Here is a 20,128-nt window from a genome sequence, read left to right as displayed (position 1 = left end):
CTCTCTCTCCACAGTCCCTCCACGATTGTCCACCAAAAACGTCAAATATCTACCCCATTTACCATCAAATGAATCCCAGATCCCCAGCCTTCTACACGACACCTCCTCGAAGGATGCCACCCTCCCCATCTTCTCGCACCACTCCCGAATTGAGGGCGCTCCAGCCGACTTCCGATTATTCCTTTTCTCCATATGTGGCTGCACCTCTAAACTCACCAGGGCGTGATCTCAGACTAAGATGTTTCCAACTGAGCAATCAACAACAGATGAAATGAGGAACTTAGATATTTATAAAAAAATATATTCTAGAATAAATCTTATGGACTGATGAGAAAAATGTATAGTCCCTACCAGATGGGTTCAAAAGTCTCCATATATAGGTAAGACACATCCTGTGAACCATCAATGTTGCTCTAGAGGGTTTACACACTTTTCCTTCACTATGATCAAGGACAGTTTCCATCAAAAGATTAAAGTCTCCTCTCAATATTATATCATGAGGGGTGCCAGCGGCTTGCCACATCCCTTCAAGACCTATAAGAAATTCCTGATCACGTGCGTTTAGGTGCGTAAATATTAGCCAAAATCAAACTTTGCCCCTGAATTTCAACTAAAACGATAATGACTCTTCCTAATTTAGCTTTAATCTGTTTGAGACATTTGAATTTTAGATGCTTACTTACCAATGTAATGACTCCCCTGCTCTTATTGAGCCAGCACTAAAGAATATTATCATTTTGACATTGTGTGCCTAAAATAAAATTATAATGACCACATTTCAACATTAGTGCAACAATCAAACCCCGAACATCGCAGATTCATCCACAAACTGTCTATTCCACAAAACAAACTCTAGCCACTAGGTGGAACCAGCACAAAAAGAAACAAAAAAGGCACTCAGTTTCAAGTCAAGTGAATGTTATGTGAGTCAGGCCCACTTAGCTGCAACGTGACCACCACAAAATAGCTTACTCACTCCATGTAATGTAAATATCCTTAGTATCTGTTTTGGCCAGAATTGATCTGGGCCTGTCTCCCTCCGTGTATCTCTGAGCCAGAACTCGGTGAGCTCACTCGATTTCAAGCTTATGGCCTGTTATGTCGAGCAGACTCGGGAAGAGCCATCTAGGAATTTCACCATATCGCTGCCTTCTTCGTCCTCAGGAATTCCAACAATTTGGATGTTGTTTCGCCGATTTCGATTCTTCAAGTCTTTTCCCAGATGCGCTCCAAGTCTGCCTTGGTCGCTAGTGGGCTAGCAGCTATTTCCCTCTCCGATGACTGCAGATAATTGATACGTTTCTCAACATCCGTCACTCTTGTAACCATCTCAGTGAATATCATCTCCATGGCAGTGATCGATCGACGTATTACAGCAAGATCCTTCATGTCAGCGACGACCTTCGTCAGCATTGCCGACACGTTCAACAATTGATGCTGAATTTCCTTTACTTCTCCGTCCAAATTGACTCCTGGGCTTTCGGCCTGCTGCTCAGGGGCTTCAGTGTAAGTGTCTTTTAATATCTCAAGAGCCCGAGCATTTTGAATTCTTTTACATATTGTCTTCCTAGAACAGTTAAGAATCAGGGTGTATCGAATCTCACCAGTTTATGACACAAAAAGTATTAAAACTAGCAAAGTGCGCAGAGCTCACCGCTCACAAGTCCGAACCTCTCATGGTGCCTCTCATGGCTTAGTTTTCTTAGTTGTGAAGTTTAAAATAAGCTTCAAATATTGATTTTGAGTTTACGGTTACAATTTTTATTCAGATTCATGAACCGATTCACTAGGACTATTGACTCGACTCAGACTCAGCCTGTTATGGACTCTGTCTTGAGTCAAACTGAGCCCCTTTTGGACTCCGACTCGATTTTTTTAAAGACTCATACTTGACTCGGACTCGACTAAGATGGACTCGAACCCAGCACTACCAAGAAGTTTCAAACAGGTCAACCATAACACAAGAACAAGATAAATCATTTGATACCTGCCTGCCACTAGTTACTCATGCTAGTCTTTCAATTATGTTCAGTGCCAATCCATTTGCCACTGTCAAGAAGTAAATATAAATGAGGCCATTTTTGTGTAAATGTCTGACATTTACACAAAAATGAGAAAATATCTCAGCAGTGCTTGTGCCTCATTAACATTACATTGTTTCCCCACTCTTGGCCTGTTTCCTGTTTTTGTTGATTATGAATGTCAAGTCGAACTCGCGTCCAATCATGAGTGATTAACGAGAGCTCCAATAAATCCATTCACACTGTCTAATGGCAGTGATGGTGGCTGTTTGTGCTTTTCTATAGCCAGTCAGAGAATAGCACTGCATTCTGAATTTGTTATACAGAGTATTTATGGTTATGGGCTAGGTTTGGCTGGTCGTTTTTAAATAAGCTTCACCCATACATGCAGGCACGTGCACACATAGACATCAAAGGGGGCTTGAGCATCTGCACTTTTTCTTCCTCGAGAGAAAGTGCCCTTTTTTCTGGGGTGTTTTTTTTTATATATATATATATAGATATATATAAATAAATTAATATATATATTCCTGTTTGCACACAGCTTCCCTGTCAAACAAATATATTTTTAAAAATCAAAAATCAAAACATCAGGTCGGTAGATGAGATTTTTTCGATGCCCGCCCTCCCTCCCTCCCTCCCTCCACGTCGTGTACAGTGCCTCGACTTTACAGCTAATTAGCCAAAAGCAAATATAGTTAACTTGTGTCTTGCTAACATTCATGACTCATGAGCTACTAGCTAATGTAATAGGTTAGCTAAAGTCTAGTTAAGGCAATATATCATGGCCATATAGGCCAATATACTGTACTTATTGGAGACATTACAGGTGAATACAGTCAAATTTGTGTTAATAACATCATCACAATCGCCACATTGATATGAAAATTAGGTGTTAACTAATTAAAATGAGCTAATTTGCTTTATTTGTCAAGACACTGCAGGTGAATAGGATACAAGTCTCGAAATTGCAACCATTTTGGTCGCATATGCTCCCGAAATGTCATCTGGGCATCCTCAAAATATATTTGGGAGCATCTGTGCGAAAGCAAATAATTGTTGGGACACAACCGGTTTACATTTCTCTACAAAATATTCGCTAATTACTGCACTATGTGCCTGCTGTGAGCTGATACAGTGACCAGTCATCCGCTACATTCAACATTACATAACCAATTTAACTTTACATTCTTGATCTTTACATTCTTAAATCTAATGCAGATTTTGGATTGGTTAATATTAGCCGTCAATCACTCCTTTTCACCGTGCTCCATGTCACGTGACAGGGAGGCTAACTGGCATGCAAAATGTTAAGAGCTGAAGAGAGAAGATGAATAGAACACTGAGAGATTTATTTTGTAAGCCGCCTAAAGTTACAGCTAATGTAACTCCTGAAGTTGGTGATGGCGATCAGGTGGTGAATCTGGATCCACCAGCAGAAAAGAAGGCTTACAGTTTTCGGAGTGAGTGGCTGAAAGACTTAAGAGTGTCTCCGCTATAAAAAAGGCTCACTGTAAAATCTGTGTGACAGAAGTTGCAGGTAACACTGCCTTCGCCACTGAATCCACACATTTTAAGCGCAATAGCTTAATTAAACATGGGGAGAGTGCCAAGCACAAGAAATGCCAAAATCAGTGTGTGCCAAAGAATTCAGGATCAGGTTCGATTGTTGAAGCTTTTAATCACCAAGATGCTGCCGGACATTCCGCTCAATTGGCAGAGCTGAACGTGAAATTTAACACCGCCATAGAAGAGCTCACCTTTACTAAATTTAAACCCATGTTGCAGCTCATGAAAATGAACAGTGTTGAAATCTACATGACGTATGCAAATGACAAGTCATGTGCCAACATCATCGGCGTGATAGCAGATACCATCCGCGAGAACACCGCAGATAAAGTATCGTCAGCTCAGTACATCTCAATCATCAATGATGGAGACACCGAAATGCCTGTCAAGTAGTGTGTGATGGTGTATGTCCGCATCCTGCCTGATGGACAGCCCACAAACATCCTTGTCGGACATGCTGATGGTGAGGATGCCTATTTAGTTTTATATAGTAACACGTTGATTTACCTGCAGTAATCAATGGCAATATATTAGCCTACTATATTAAGGTCACTTGTAATATCACAATTAGTCAGTGTCTTACTGAACGTGTATGTTGGTTTTTCTATTCTAATTGGATTTATTTGGTAAATGTAATTGTTAAATTATTAATGATATTAGCCTTGTTTAAACAGCATTTAACCAGTGGGAATTATTTTAGGAATCTATGCAGCCACCAAGTCAAACGAAATCTGTTAATATATATATTGCGTGAGTGTGAGGGAATGAAAATAAATTGGTAAGGAAGTCAGAGTTGTGTTAATATTTTTTATGTTTTGTTTAAAAAAAATTTTTTACTAAATAATTATGCAAAGTGCCCTTTTTTTTCCACTTGAGCCCCTGCCCCCAAAAATGTCTGTGCACGTCCCTGCATACATGTATTGGAGCTTATTAACTCCGATCCACCATGCTTAAAAATCCGAGGAGACACGTGCTTCTGAATACGAGCAAATGCAAAGATTGATGGCAAGACTTGACAGGATGAGTGACGTCAGCAGTGAGTGGGCGGGCGGGTGGGTAGTGGCCATCACGGCAGGTCCTCATGTTTAGTCGCAGCTGTGACAGATGGAAGGACAGCCGGGCCGGGCCAAAACAAATACAACTCAAATTAATCACAAACAAATAAAGGCGGGAGAGAAACAGTGTGCTGGATCACTGGATTTGGCCAGAGAAGGGCTTTAGCTCACACTGGATAAGAGTTGTTACAGTATGCAGTCTGTACACATACTGACATCATGATGAACCTGATGCTCAAACTTAGGTCTCATGTTACAGAATGGGTTATTTGCTCAGTTATTCATATGTAAATAGAATTGTCATACTACAGCTATAGTCTTATGGTCTGTCTGCATATCTTATACTTCCATATGCTCACTCTGTCTCTATTTTCTCTGGTTACTTTGTGATTTGGAGCTGTGGCCTAACGGTTAGTACATGGGTGACTGTGATTTCACCAAGATGTGCCTTAGCAAGCAACAGTAATAACCCTGTATGATACGTTGAAGCCATATGGCAACTCTTTATTTTCTTTCACTTTCTCACCTTTCAGAAAAAGCTAAAACATAATGTGTAGTTGAAAATAAAAGGGTAGTCTTTAATGTAACCAATAATATGCTGTTTTTAAAAAACATGACCTTGTCTCCAAGACTTTTCCTGGAGTCACCTTTATAGTTGAGACATCTGCGACGTGCTCCACAAATTGCACTTTTAAACTAAATTCTGTATGTTTCTTCGACATTATGTTTTTGTTTCTGCATCTTTGATATGTTAATTAAATGTTGATGTTAACTGAACAATTTTATCTAATATGTTTGTACAGGAAATTGAGAAAATATGAATGATGTCATATGGCAATATGACATCTCAATGAAAAATATAGCTATGTTGCCTCATGGCAACTAATATAATGTAACTGCACAAATGCATTTTCTCATTGGGAATATTTAAAGATGGTGTCATCTATTAAATCACTGCAATACATTTATTTAGAAATATTGTGTATTTACCATTATTGCATTCTCACATAACATAATGAATTGTATTTCTTCTTTACAGATGAAAATGAACAGAGCAATGATTTATGGAAAGGGCAAGACGAGTCCACACAAAATTGTTTCCATATAGCAATTTGTTTTTCTTTAAAAAAAAAAAATATATATATATATATATACTGCAAATTTATACAGTATGATATTCATTATTGTCCTCAGTAACATTGCTTTGTTTAGTCAATGTGAATTTGTTTGTTCACTAAATGCAAAAGTTCTAGTTGAGTGAACTACTAATTTCTAGGTCAGCCAACTATCATTTTGCAATACGTGAACATTCATTTAGTTACCATTTCAATTCCTTTATATGAAGTTATCTTTTCCTTTAAAGAGAGGTACAGTGCATTCAGACCCCTTCATTTTTTCACATTTTGTTATGTTACAGCTTTACGCTAAAATGCTTTAAATTATTATTTGTTTCACATCAATATAAACTCCATATCTCATAATGGCAAAACAAAAACCTGATTTTTGATAACTTTACAAATGTATTAAAAAATAAAAAACTTAAATGTCACATTGACATAAGTATTCAGACCCTTTGCTATGCCACTTGAAATTTAGTTCAGGTGCATCACATTTCTCTGGATCATCTTTGAGATGTTTCTACACTTTGATTAGAGTCCACCTGTGGCAAATTCAATTGATTGGACATGATTTGGAAAGGCACACACCTGTCTATATAAGGTCTCATGGCTGAAAATGTATATTAGAGCAAAAACCAAGCCATGAGGCCAAAGGAGCCGCCTGCAGAGCACAGAGACAGGATGGTGTTGAGGCACAGATCTGGGGAAGGCTACCATATTTTGGCCACATTAAAGGTTCGCAAGAGCACAGTGGCCTCCATAATTCTTAAATGGAAGAAGTTTGGAAAAACCCGGACTATTCCTAGAGCTGGCCACCATCCAAACTGAACAATCGGAAGAGAAGGGCCTTGATAAGAGAGATAACCATGAACACGATGGTCACTCCAGTTGAGCTCCAGTTGAATCATTTCTGAATGCACAGTATGTCTTGCAAGGTAATGCAAACAATAGACCTCAACCCTTAACACACAAACATCAATAACGGTAACCGCCAAGAACCCTCATTAAGTTTAAAGATGAGCTCCTAACATTATCACACATCACATGACTAACAGTGGCAACAAAAAGCAACAATAACAGCATAAATGAAGTCAATAAACAGCAAATAATCACACTAACTACATTATTTGTTCATGTCGCAATGCCTGCTAGGATCTCACATTTGGGGGTATATTGTTGGTCTACCATGTGTTATTATGTAGATGCAAAGTAACTGACATTTCATAGTTTATGTGACTTAAAACCCCCTATAAGCTGGATAAAATGCAATTCCATTTTTTATATTGTACATAAAGATGGTCAGAATGTGAAAACTTAATCATGAAGCAGAAAGAGTAAGAACAGAATGAATACGGTGTTATGGTCTTGCAGAATGGCATTTGCTCTCTAACCTCCCCTGTAACCTCTTGACTAATGGTGTGTACCATAAAGGGGATAGAGGCAATGAGTCACACTAAACACCCCTCCAACCCACCCACATACTAGCATCACCATAAACCACACCACAACATCAGAAGTCCAATTATGTGTTTGCCATCAACAGAGACCATACACAAACAGCCCACTCTCTTCCTCCTGTGTCACAACAGCTGGCGGGATTTATCCTTCAGCAGGTTAACCCCAGCTTCATGCTCCGCATATTCACACACATTAGCATGTGTTGCTTTTGTAATCCACATTTATTTGTTGTATGTTTTGTTTAGCTGTCTCCTGGAGCCCAGCAGATTCATTGATTTAGCCTTAAAGTAATGAGTAGAATGTCCTGAGGGAACAATTCTTAAATAATATATTAATACGCCTACAATATAATGGTGTGTATTGGAGAAGGAAGGCAAACCCTGAGAGGTTTGAAATGAGGTGCTGACTGTAGAGAGTCTAGTATGGCTTTAATTAATCTACAAATTACTGCTCAGCTCTCATGAGGTGCAGTTATCTTTATCCAGAGCTGAACGCAAGCTGCTTTTACCACAAAGATATTCCATTGGACAACAAGCGATGTAACAGAACTACATCTGTTAAAAGTACAAAATTAAATAAAAATGTCAATAAAATCTGTCCGCAAAGATATGATAACATATACATCCATCTCTCTCTTTGTTTGAGGACTCGGTTTAAAAAAATAAAAAAATTAGGCTGGGCATAGAAATGCATCAATTCTTCAATTCCACTACAAACTATTCAGACATGTTTAGCTGAACGTTTAGCTGACCTCTGTTTTGTGTGCTGCTGTGTTGTTCTTTTGCCATTATCGCTGTGGTAGACCTGTTTTTAGATAAACAAAACAAGTTTTTGCTTGAATGCCCCAATGTCACGAGGGTGCTGCATGAACTGTTGCTCTCGTGCCCTAACATGAACGTGCACAGGAGATCAATGGTCAGTGAACATTTTCACTAATATACATTAGATTTCAACTATATTGTATGCTTTCATAACAATCATGAGTCTCGTGGAATTATTTATTAGACTTCTGAATTATACGTATGTGTCCTTTTGAAGCTTGAAGAGGTGGTCACCATAAACTGCCATTGTATGACATCACTGAGCACAACATTTTTCTCGATTTCTCCCTTTGTGTTAAGAAAAAGAAAGAAAGTCATATAAAGTGTTTTCTCACCCCTGTGTTGTTATAAATGACAGATTTTATTTTTCATTTTTGGGTGAGCTATCTGTTTAACATACTTGCATAGAACATTTTATCGGGCATTGATGCGGTCATGACATGGCATTTTTATTATTTTAATATGTTCCTTGACTTATCCAAAGTTTTCCTGAGCAATCACTGGGCAGTGCCATGATGATTCTAATTGCTTGTTTTCTGTTTCTGGTCTTGAGGTCCAATGCAAAACTAACTGAAACATGCAAACCAGATGGAGAACAACAACCGTTTAAGTGTTATTTGGTGTAAAAATGTATTTCACACTCAACTTGTGCAGATGTTGGCTGTCATAGCAACTCAAAAGTAGTTAATTATATCAACATAACTAACTTCGGACCATCGCTTCACGTCATCTACATATATATTTGTAAAACATGATCATTTTCCCCTCTCATTTTGACCTTCTCTTTGAAACGCTATTGTGACAAGTTTGTTAACTCTCTGCATGGAAGAAGTGGGAGATGGCGAGATCCAACTCAAAAGGGTCTTTATTTTCCTACACTTTTCAGTGCTTCACAAAACTCTAATAATGCTTTTCAGCATTAAAAAGAAATGATGGTTACACATCATCACACTACTTTCTCTCCACTGGTTTCTGGCTTATACTTTAAACCCTCTCCAACTCTCAGTACAATGACATTAGAGGCTGTTAGAGGCAATCATTGACAGGTGATGATCCTCACCGATCTTATCTCCCAATCTCGCTGTCCATTCACAAACAGGCGCTCGACCACACACCCACCACCACATACCCCCATCGGCCTGCACAGTACCCCCCCATTTCTGGAGAGGAAGTCTGCAACAGCCAGGAGCAGGGTGAGAGGGTGAAAGCCCATACCAGGAGGTAGTACCGAAGGGTGAGGACCGCCCACTTGATGGCCAAACACTTTCTCAATGGTGCTGTACCTCGCCTCTCTCGCCGAAAGTTTCCAGCTAATGTACAGCACCGGGCGCTCCGCCCCTTGACCACCTGGGACAACATGACTCTGTCCGACGCATCGGCCTGTAAAACAATAGCAAGTGAAAAATCAGGAGACTGTAACAATGGCCCACCACAAAGCGCAGCTTTCACCTACAAGCCTGTTGGCACGGCTCCATCCACTGGACCAGGTCTGGTGCTCTCTTTCTAGTAAGATCAGTCAGCGGGCTGGTGGTGTCCGAATAATTGGGCACAAACATTCTATAGTAGCCAGCCAGCCCCAGGAACTTTTGATCTTGTGTCTCTTATCAATTTGGGGATGTACCTGCCCGTGGCCCAAGTGTAACCCCAGATTCCGTACTTCTACCAATCCAATTGAGCACTTCTTCTTGGGGTTTGCCATGAATCCCGCCCATCATAATGATCTCAGAACTGCCCTCAGATCCTGCATAGGCCGCTGCAAGATCATTACTATATATAATTATGTCATCCAGCTGCGTAAGCAGAGTGCGATCTGAGGACTCTGTCCATAAGGCGCTGAAACGTAGGCGGGGCTCTGAACAAACCAAACCGATCAGAATGGTCACATATTGGTGTAAGACAAAAGATGTGGAAAATGCATTTTTTTCAAAGGACATGGGAGTTAAAGGGATCTGCCAATATCACTTTGTCAAATCCAGTGTTGAATAAAAGTGAGCCGATCGAGCAGTTCATCAATACACATCACATCACACATCAAATTTAGCCGGACCGAACCGTCGCTCTTCCAAACCAGCACCACCGGGCTGGCCCAGTACTGTGGGATTCTTCTATTACACCAATATCTAGCATGGCCTTTATTTCTTCCCAAACTACTATTTTTGTGCTTGGGTTATCGGTAGGGATGACTGAGTACAACTACCCCAGGGGTTGTTTTGATATGATGCTCTATGAGATTCGTATGACTGGAAAGGGGTGATAACACATCTGAGAATTATTTCAGAATGACCATTCAGGATATTGTGAAATGCAGCAGTGCCTCTACACAACATCTCAGCACGTAGTGTTGTAGAGGCACTGCTTCCTGATATCGTGTTGCATACTAGAACCAACACAAAGCGTTGCCCGCGTTTCATCTACTCTAATGGTCTGACGAGGTCCATACCAATTCTTTTGAAGGGGACTGTGGCAGGGCGGAGGGCGGGAGCCGGGTCGTGATCGTACACACCCGGTCCTGTATTAGGCTAATCAAGCCTCCCTAGAGGGATAAAGGTCAACTGCAGGGGATCGTGCGGGAGAGAGAGAGATTGTTTATGGACATGTCCGTCATGTGTGTGTTTGTCATTTGTTTTAGTTTATTCATTAAAATACTATTATGTTGAAAAGCCGGTTCTCGCCTCCTCCTTTCCATTGATCACTTTACACTGGTGCCGAAGCCCGGGAAGGAGGAGGGATATGCCGTAGTGGAGTTCTCTGTCGTAGAGCGGCTGTCGTCCGATAGAGGGTGGAGGAGTGGCCGAGGAACAAGCTGCTGCATATCGGAGAACTGGCGAGTAAGAGTCATTTTTTTTTCATCTCTCTCTCTCTCTCTCACTGTTGCTCTGCATTGGCATTTTCCCTCTTTTACATTTGACAGTTTTTGGAGGGGTACTACACTGTTACAGGAAGTACCCCCCATTTTAATTATTTTTGTTTCCCTCCCCTTGTCCCCTCCCTCGTCCAGGTAGATGGGGATGACCTGCCAGCAGACTAGACTTAAAGCACGCCCTCCCCCAGGGAAAGGGGGGGGGGGGGGTGTACGTCAGGCCGGGTGCTCCCCAGCCTGAGAGAACGAGGGAGGAATGTGGCAGGGCGGAGGGCAGGGCCGGGTCGTGATCCTACACACCCGGACTCGTATTAGGCTAATTGAGCCTCCGTGAGGGATAAAGGTCAACTGCAGAGGATCCTGCGAGAGAGAGAGAGAGATCGTTTACAGACATGTCCGTCATGTGTGTGTTGATGTTGTCTTTTAAGTTTATCATTAAACTATTATTTATATTGAAAAGCCGGTTCTCGCCGCCTCCTTCCCATTGATCACTTTACAGGGACCTTGAGTAATGGAATGGTGCACAATGGCGCTCGGCCAATAGAAACAGGCCATTAGACGGTTCAGTGCCCATTCCTGCCCAAAGTGACCCGCCATCAGATTATAATGAGCTATCTGGAATAACATTTCTAGACGGCTCTGCAGTACTAACTATTGAGGTTTATCCTCCTTTGTCTGAGTGTCACTCGATACAACCGATCCTTGATAATAGAAAAATTTGGATATGCGAGTACGATGTTTGTCTGGAGGTTTTGCCTAAGGGTGCTCTGCATGTAGCTTGAGGAGGGCCAGATGCTGGGACTGGTGGATGCTGGCGAGGGTCTTGAACACTCCCTCCAGAGTTGAGGCTTCCACGGTGGCGGAAGTCATAAGAAAGTAGGCATTGATGTGTTGTTGTGGAGGTGGTCGGAATCAAATGTCTACCACGGTGTGACAGTACAATGTGGAGGATTTGGCAGCTTGGTTTCAACAAAGGAAGGAAGTTTTGAGTTCTGAAACTTATATGTCAAAAGATCTAGGAAAATTGTATTCTTCATGTCATGACCCCTTTAAAGTTAACATAATACTACCCAAGTATATCATAATAACTGGAATTGACAATCACTAGAATTGTGTCAAATAGAACTGCAACAACACAATTACACAGTCCTTCATTTTGTTCAGTAATATGCTAAAACCTTAAAACACATCAATTCTCATAAGACTAATGGCAGGGCTCAGGTCTCTTTAATTATCCACTGATAAAATGCTCTGGCAGTGTTGGTCATCAGTATGTGCTGCTCTCTTGTTGGCTGGTAATGACCATGATAATGCTTCCCAAAGGGTTCTGGGTTATTTCATCATTGTTGGCAAAGGTGAAAGTATAATTGAAGTCATCTTGCATCATGTGCCTTTTGATGTACCCTTGAGCAAGTCACATGACCACCAGCTATTTCAGATGTGATATAGCATTTGTTTAGTAGATATACTGTCTTAATAATAATAATAAAAAGACCTACAGAACCCATACAACATGGACAATCCTATTGGAGCAACCTTAAGGGTCTTTCTCAAGGGTACAACAATGGTAGTTTATGAGACTATATTCTGGGGTTTGAAGATACAATATTTTGTTTACAAGGCCATATCTTGTACTACAATGCCACACTAATCATCATTGACATAACATTGTTTAAGAAGATCCAAAACTAGATGTACTATCAAGTCTTGTCAAGTAACAGGAAAAACAAAAACTTACATTTCTGTCTTGTTAGATTGGCGTCTACAGGGGACAGTGTTGCTGAGGCAGGTGCCAGTAACAGGATCAACAGCCTCTACAATAACAAAAGGCCTTTCCTCCAATGTAGCGACTGTCAAGTGACGATTATCAGACACTGGCTCTAGGTAGGTCCCGTAACGTGGCCAGACTGGATACCTCATATGCAGTATACCAGACTCATAACTTCCCACCTGTTGAAAAGAGAGAGATTTTAAACTGTTAAAGATTGTAACACATAATTCAAAATAAGCTTAAGGCTCTGGGGTGTTACAGCAAAAAATATGCATTGTCTTAGAGCTGGGATCACATTGACATCAGCTTTATATTTTTTGCTTATTGCTGACATATAATCTCAAGGCCAAGAATGTGCACAGTCCCGAGCCCTTCACTTGCGACTACATATACACTGTGTATTGGGTTGTTATTTAATTTCCTCTCAATAATGACACAGCAAGCAAATTAATTAACAAGCTTAATTTAAAATTGTTAGTTTTGTGAAAAATAAACACAACATAAAATCTTTTTAATAAACTTTATCAGGGAAATAAAAACAAGATTGCGTTTAAATGACTTCAAGCTGTTGTGATTTTCTGACTAAGCACTTTCTGTTGCTTGCCCTTTATTAGTGGGGATTTTTGTGTAATTATATTCATTAGATATCATGGTGCTTAGCAATATAGACAAATTGTAATATATTGGCTGGCGCTTGCCATCAATAGACATAACCACATAGCGAAACTAATTACTGCTTGTCATTTAGCATATGATTTTCCACACTTTTTTCCAGTGCAAAATCTCTCAGAGACGAATTCACTAAACAGTTGTGGAAGTATTACAGTGCAAAATCCTGGGTCTTATTCACATACCATCCATTATCATAGTACTAGATACCAGTGTAGGTTATATACAATCCTAGTTACAGTTATTATAGTGTTGATTATCATAGTGGTTGTTATTATAGAGCTAGTTCCCTCTCGAGAGGTCTCTCCTATTGCGTAAGTAGCTTACGCTATGGGAAAACTCAGTTTCTCGAGAAATATTGAAGTCTTTATGTAAAACGCATTGCAGCTGCACAGCAGACAGCAATGAGCGAGGCAGCTCGGTCATTGGCTGTGCTGCGGCAACTTGCTCGAACCAATGACGGGGCGACTCTGAACGCCCGCGCACTCAGAGCCCGCCAAGATTAGCGTGGCTAAGGCTATATATTAGGCGCCCCGTCAAGAGAGTTCTTTAGATTTAATCTCCTTCAGCGAAGACCTTCTCTTCGCTGGATCCTCCGGATTGTTGGAGTCTTTTCGCCCGCCGTTGACAAGCCTACAGCAGGACTGCTAAGAGGACGCCGGCGCCTTCAGCCGCCTTCGAAGCCTTCTGCTACGCCATCCGGCGTGCATCACTGATATCCTTTTTACTTACAAGTGTTCGCCTCTGCAACGCTTTTGATTTAAGTAAAAGAGCAATTTTCGAGGCGTTGTTCCAAATGCCTTTAACCTGCGCCTCGTGCAGAGGCCCTCTTCCTGACGGGGACCGTCACGTTATCTGCACTCGCTGCCTGGGACCTGACCACGCAGAAGCTGCTCTCATTCAGGGCGGATGCCCCGAATGTGACTCCCTGGGCCTCGCCGAGCTGCGCGCTCGCTTTGCCACCTTCGCCGCAAACGAGCCTGCTTCCACCGTGCTGCCGTCTCCTCCGTTCGAGCCGCGCAAGAAAAAGCACCGCTCACAGAGGCTGCCAGAGCACGTGGAATTCAGTGACGTCACGCCGGGCCAGTCCCCGCGTGCTTCACCACTACCCAAGATCTCCCCGCTGCCAGTCCATTTCACGCAGGCGGACCAGCACCCCCCAACAGAGCGGTGGGTCTCGTCTCGTTTGGCGCGTCAGGGGACAACGGTGAAAAGGATGACAGCCTTTCTATTGACGCTGCATCCGACGACTGGCCGGGCTCGGCCTTCGACCCCGCGCGTCGACATTAGCGGACACGAGCACGGGCACCAGCATGGACTCTGAGAACGTCCGCATCCTGTCCAAAGCCGTGGAAGACCTCGGGCTCGACTGGTCTTCTCCGGAAGAACCCGCCCGCAGCCGGCTGGACGAGTGGTTCCTGCAGGGGCGCCGGCAGGCCCTCGACAGAGACCCTCCCTTTCTTCCCCGAAGTTCACGACTGAACTCACAAAGTCGTGGAAAGCCCCGCACTCTGCTCGCCTGAAGACTTCTTTCTCTTCCTCGCTCTCCTCGGTGGACGGCGTGAGAGAAAGAGTCTACGAGGGAACCCCGCCCCTCGAGGAGGCTGTGGCCAACCATCTGTGCCCACCCTCCACCGCTGGATGGAAAGCCAAAGCTTCTCATCCCTCGAAGCCCTGCCGATCTACCTCAGCTCTCGCCGGCCACGCATACGCCGCCGCCGGCCAAGATGCCTCAGCGCTTCATTCCATGGCTGTTCTACAAGTTTATCAGGCCAAACTTCTCCACACCATGGACGAGTCGGGACCTGAACCTGAGGCTTTCAAGGACCTGCGCAGCGCCACTGACGTAGCCCTGCGAGCCACAAAGGCCACCGCCCAATCCATCGGCCGGACCATGGCTAACCTGACTGTCCTTGAGCGCCATCTGTGGCTGACGCTAACAGAGATGAAGGACGCGGATAAGGCGCCATTTCTTGACGCGCCTATCGCTCCAAGCGGCCTGTTCGGACCGGCGGTAAAAGAGTTTGCTGAACGCTTCACTGAAGCTCGGAAGGATTCGCAGGCTATGCGTCACTTCCTGCCCAAGCGCTCCAGCTCGTCTCAGAGCCGCCAGAGACCGCCTCAGCAGCAGCAGCGAGCCAGGGCGGCGCCTCCCATCTCCCAGCCAAAGAGCAGACCTGAAACGGACGCTCGACGCCGCTCGCATTCCGCTAACCGAAGGAAGCCGCCTGAGCAACGGGGTCCTTGGCCCAAGATCATGCTGAACCCGGAGCCTCGTAGGTCTTCCTAGCAATAGGAAGAAAAAGAGAGAGTACGTGTCTCGCAAAAGCCGGACCACTCTCTCTAAAATGTGTGAAACATTACCCAGTCCCCTTACAGGCGGCTGGAAATGTCTGTACAGCAGTCAATGGGCCAGTCACAGAACTCGCTCACCTGCAATCAAACGCCGTTTTAACGGCAACACACAGAAATCACAAAAAGAGTCATTTTCTGCCTGTGTCACTAAGGGGTCACGTGTCCACACTAAAGTGCGCATTCCCACGTATCAATACTGTCCAAACAGTGCCGAATACTTCCCCAGCTCCAGCTGGACGCACCATATATGTAGATCGTGTGCCTATTGTCATGTATGCACCACTACACGCAAGCACTGTTCCCACAGTTATAAACACTTCCCCAGTAAAAGCGGGAAATACTATAAAGGTAGCGCGCGTGCCTGCTGTCCTGCATGCACCCCTACACACAAACACTGTAAGTAATAAGCACTGCCCATACAGTTTCAAACAGTTCTCTGTCTCATGACGCAAGCATCACAGATGCAACACGCGAGCCAAGAAACTCCCGCTAAGAGCGGGAAGCTTTATGAAAGTGGCGTGTGTGCCTATTACAATGTATGCACCCCCACCCGTAAACACTGTCGATACAGTTTCAAACATTTCTCTGTCTCATGCCGCAAGCATCACGGATGCGACGCACGAGCCAAGAAACTCCCTGCTAAGAGCGGGAAGCTTTATAACAGTGGCGCGCGTGCCTATTACGATGTATGCACCCCCACCCGAAAACACTGTCCATACAGTTTCAAACATTTCTCCAGCTCATGCTGCGAGCATTTCGGAGATAGCGCGTGTGCCTGTAATCTCACACGCACCCCTGCACTCGACACTCAACAAGGCTGCTGCCTCCGCCCCATCCTAGATCTCAGACATCTGAACAAAGCTTTAATGATTCGCTCGTTCAGAATGTTAACGACCAAACATATCCTCGCGCAAGTTCGCCCCGGGGATTGGTTTCTATCAGTGGATTTGAAAGACGCTTACTTTCACATTCCGATAGCGCCTCATCACAGGCCTTTTCTGAGATTCAGCTTTGAGGGACAGTCATACCAGTACACAGTACTACCATTCGGCCTATCATTGGCCCCCGTACATTCACGAAATGTATGGATGCAGCACTTTTCCCCTGAGACAGCGGGGAGTGCGAATACTGAATTACCTCGACGATTGGCTAATCATAGCACAATCAGAGAGTCAGTTAACGACGCACAGATCTTGGATTATCAGCCATCTAGAATGCCTGGGTCTGAGAATCAATTTTGCAAAGAGCGTGCTATCCCCAGCCAGAATATCTCCTTTCTGGGAATAGTGCTAGACTCAGTGCAGATGACGGCGCCTCTCATCAGAGCTGCGCTCTCTATTCGGCGCCTTGCAACATCATTCAGACCGGTAGCGCCTGTCAAAGCGATTTCAAAGGATGCTCGGTCTCATGGCCTCGGCATCAGCTGTACTCCAGCTAGGATTGTTGCACATACGTCCTCTCCAACGCTGGCTCAAGAGCCGTGTCCCCACTCACGGCGTGGCGCTCGGGCCACTTTTTAATCAGAGCAAATCACGGCTGTATAAAAGCCCTGACGCCCTGGAAAGCCGTCGACTGGTATCGAACCGGCGTGAGTCTGGGCGTGAACACACGGAGAAAAATGATCACGACAGATGCCTCCAAAATAGGATGGGGGCCCTTTACGAGGGCAGGCCTGTCTCCGGCTTTTGGTCAAACCCGAAAGCGCCTACATATAAACTGTCTGGAAATGAAGCGGTCGCCTTGGCTCTCAGAGCCCTGCTTCCATACCTGAAAAGCGAACACGTCCTGGTCGAGCGGACAACATGACGGTAGTATCGTATATAAATCGCCAGGGTGGACTCAGGTCGAGCTCCCTGCACTCTATGGCCAGGGAGCTCATCTCATGGTCACAGCACCACTTGCGCTCGCTGAGAGCAGCGCATGTGCCAGGCGTCCTGAACCAGGGAGCGGACATGCTGTCCAGAGACAAGGTTCTCCCAGGAGAATGGTCTCTTCACCCCTGGCGGTTCAGTGGTTATGGCAAACCTTTGGCAAGGCGGAGGTCGACCTCTTAGCCTCCAGGGAAAATGCGCACTGCCCCTTTTCTTCTCAAAGAGCACGGACACGCTCGCCCAAGTCTGGCCGAGCCGCCCCTTGTATGCTTTTCCCCGATCGCGATGCTACCTCAGGTCATCAGTCGGATCAGGGAAGTGAAATGTGCAGTGCTCCTGGTAGCCCCTCTCTGGAAAAACCAGGCGTGGTTTCCAGAACTGATGCAGATGATGCAATCTGCCCCATGTCCGATTCCGCTGAGGCTAGACCTCCTCAGGCAGGCCAGCGGGATGATTCTTCATCCCCGCCCGATCTGTGGGCCCTCCATGCATGGCCCCTAAATGGGTTCCGAGAACCTCCCCAGTGGAGTTTTGAGAACCATCACGAGGCGCGAGCGCCCTCTATGAGACGCTTATATGCCCAAAAGTGGAACGTGTTCAGTGACTGGTGTGATACCAAGAGCTTGAACCCCAAATCGTGCGAGATACCAAGTGTACTCGCCTTTTTGCAAGAGCTGCTGGAGGCGGGCTGCACACCCTCCACCCTCAAAGTCTATGTGGCTGCCATAGCGGCATCACACAATCCTGATAAAGGACGTTCATTAGGGAAAAACGACCTAATCATTCGTTTCCTAAGAGGCGCTAGGAAGATGAACCCCCCTCGCCCCCCCTCGGTGCCGATCTGGGACCTGGCCACGGTCCTTGACGCACTCAAGAGTGCCCCGTTCGAACCTCTCCGAACCGTGCACCTTAAACAGCTCTCGCTCAAAACTGCGCTCTTGCTGGCTTCGCCTCAGTCAAGAGAGTGGGCGACCTGCATGCGCTGTCATCAAGCGCTGCTTGCCTGGAATTTGGACCTAACGACTGCAGAGTTGTCCTTAGGCCAAAGCACGGGTATATTCCTAAAGTGCTCTCCACACCCTTCAGAGTACATGTGATATCTCTGGCAGCCTATCGTCCCCAGCGGACTAGCGACGCTAATTTACTCTGCCCGGTCAGGGCGCTCAGAGTATATTTGGAACGTTCTGCCCCATTCAGACAGACGGAACAATTATTCGTATGCTTTGGCGGCCGCACTAAAGGTCTCGCAGTTTCAAAGCAAAGAATATCGCGCTGGAAAATGGATGCTATAGCGCTGGATTATGAAGCCAAGGGCCTTCAATGCCCCTTAGGCGTCAGAGCTCACTCTACGAGGAGCATGGCCTCCTCGTGGGCGTGGTCGAGTGGGATACCCATTGAAGATATTTGTGCAGCGGCAGGCTGGGCCTCGCCTTCGACATTTATCAGGTTTTATAACCTACAGGTCCCCTCATTGCATTCCAACATTCTATCAGCCTGACTGTAGAATGGACTGGAGTATGTATATGCTGAGCATTATCTCCTCCCTTATAGGTCCGTCTCTGACTGACTTAGAGGATTTTTATGCATATCAATACATAGAAAAATCAGTACATAAGTTATGTGCTTGTGTTTTTACAATGAGCGCCCCACCGTGGACCTCCTTGGGGCAAAGGCGCTCTGTATTTTCCCATTATATAGCTCGCCGTTGGCCGGCTTGTTGGATAATCACTTTGCTTTAAGGCTCAGGCATCCGCCTCTGGCTTTATAGAGCGAAGTCAGCACGCACAGCGTTTTGCATGGTGTTCACATAGCGTAAGCTACTTATGCAATAGGAGAGACCTCTCAAGAGGGAACGACTCGGTTACTAACGTAACCTCGGTTCCCTGAGAGGAGGGAACGAGTATTGCGTAAGCTGCCGTGCTTGTGCTTGGTCAGTCGCTTCAGTCGATTGAAACTAAAGAACTCTCATGACGGGGCGCCTAATATATAGCCTTAGCCACGCTAATCTTGGCGGGCTCTGAGCACGCGGGCGTGAAGCGTGCTCATTGGTCACGCGTTCAGAGTCGCCCCGTCATTGGTTCGAGCAAGTTGCCGCAGCAAAGCCAATGACCGAGCTGCCTCGCTCATTGCTGTCTGCTGTGAAGCTGCAATGCGTTTTACATAAAGACTTTCTCGAGAAACGGAGAAACGGAAATTTCTCGAGAAACTGAGTTTTCCCATAGCGTAAGCTACTTACGCAATACTCGTTCCCTCCTCTCAGGGAACCGAGGTTACGTTAGTAACCGAGTCGTTATCCTTGTCAGGTTATCATAGTGCTAGTTATTATAGTGTTGGCTATCAGTTACAGTATGATAGTGTTGGTTAGCATAATGCTAGTTATTTTAGTGACAGTTATCATAGTGCTGGTTATTTTAGATACAGTTATGATAGTGTAGGTTATCATAATGCTAGTTATCATAGTGCTAGTTATTTTAGAGTTGGCTATCAGTTACAGTATGATAGTGTAGGTTATCATAATGCTAGTTATCATAGTGCTAGTTATTATAGTGTTGGCTATCAG

General features: G+C 44.6%; 1 protein-coding gene across 1 annotated transcript in view; it reads right to left on the bottom strand.

Annotated features, from left to right (window-relative positions):
- The window catches only part of LOC127653396 (glutamate receptor ionotropic, NMDA 2C-like), a 116,806-nt gene that overhangs the window by 31,045 nt on the left and 65,633 nt on the right, over positions 1 to 20,128 (bottom strand). Inside the window, exon 6 of the mRNA XM_052140069.1 lies at positions 12,641 to 12,852. Coding sequence (XP_051996029.1) covers positions 12,641 to 12,852 — 212 coding nt within the window. The remainder of the gene's footprint in view (positions 1 to 12,640; positions 12,853 to 20,128) is intronic.

This window comes from Xyrauchen texanus, chromosome 12, assembly GCF_025860055.1.
Source record: "Xyrauchen texanus isolate HMW12.3.18 chromosome 12, RBS_HiC_50CHRs, whole genome shotgun sequence".
NCBI lineage: Eukaryota > Metazoa > Chordata > Actinopteri > Cypriniformes > Catostomidae > Xyrauchen > Xyrauchen texanus.
The sequence above is the reverse complement of the archived record's forward strand: the minus strand, read 5'-3'. Positions and strand labels throughout refer to the sequence as shown.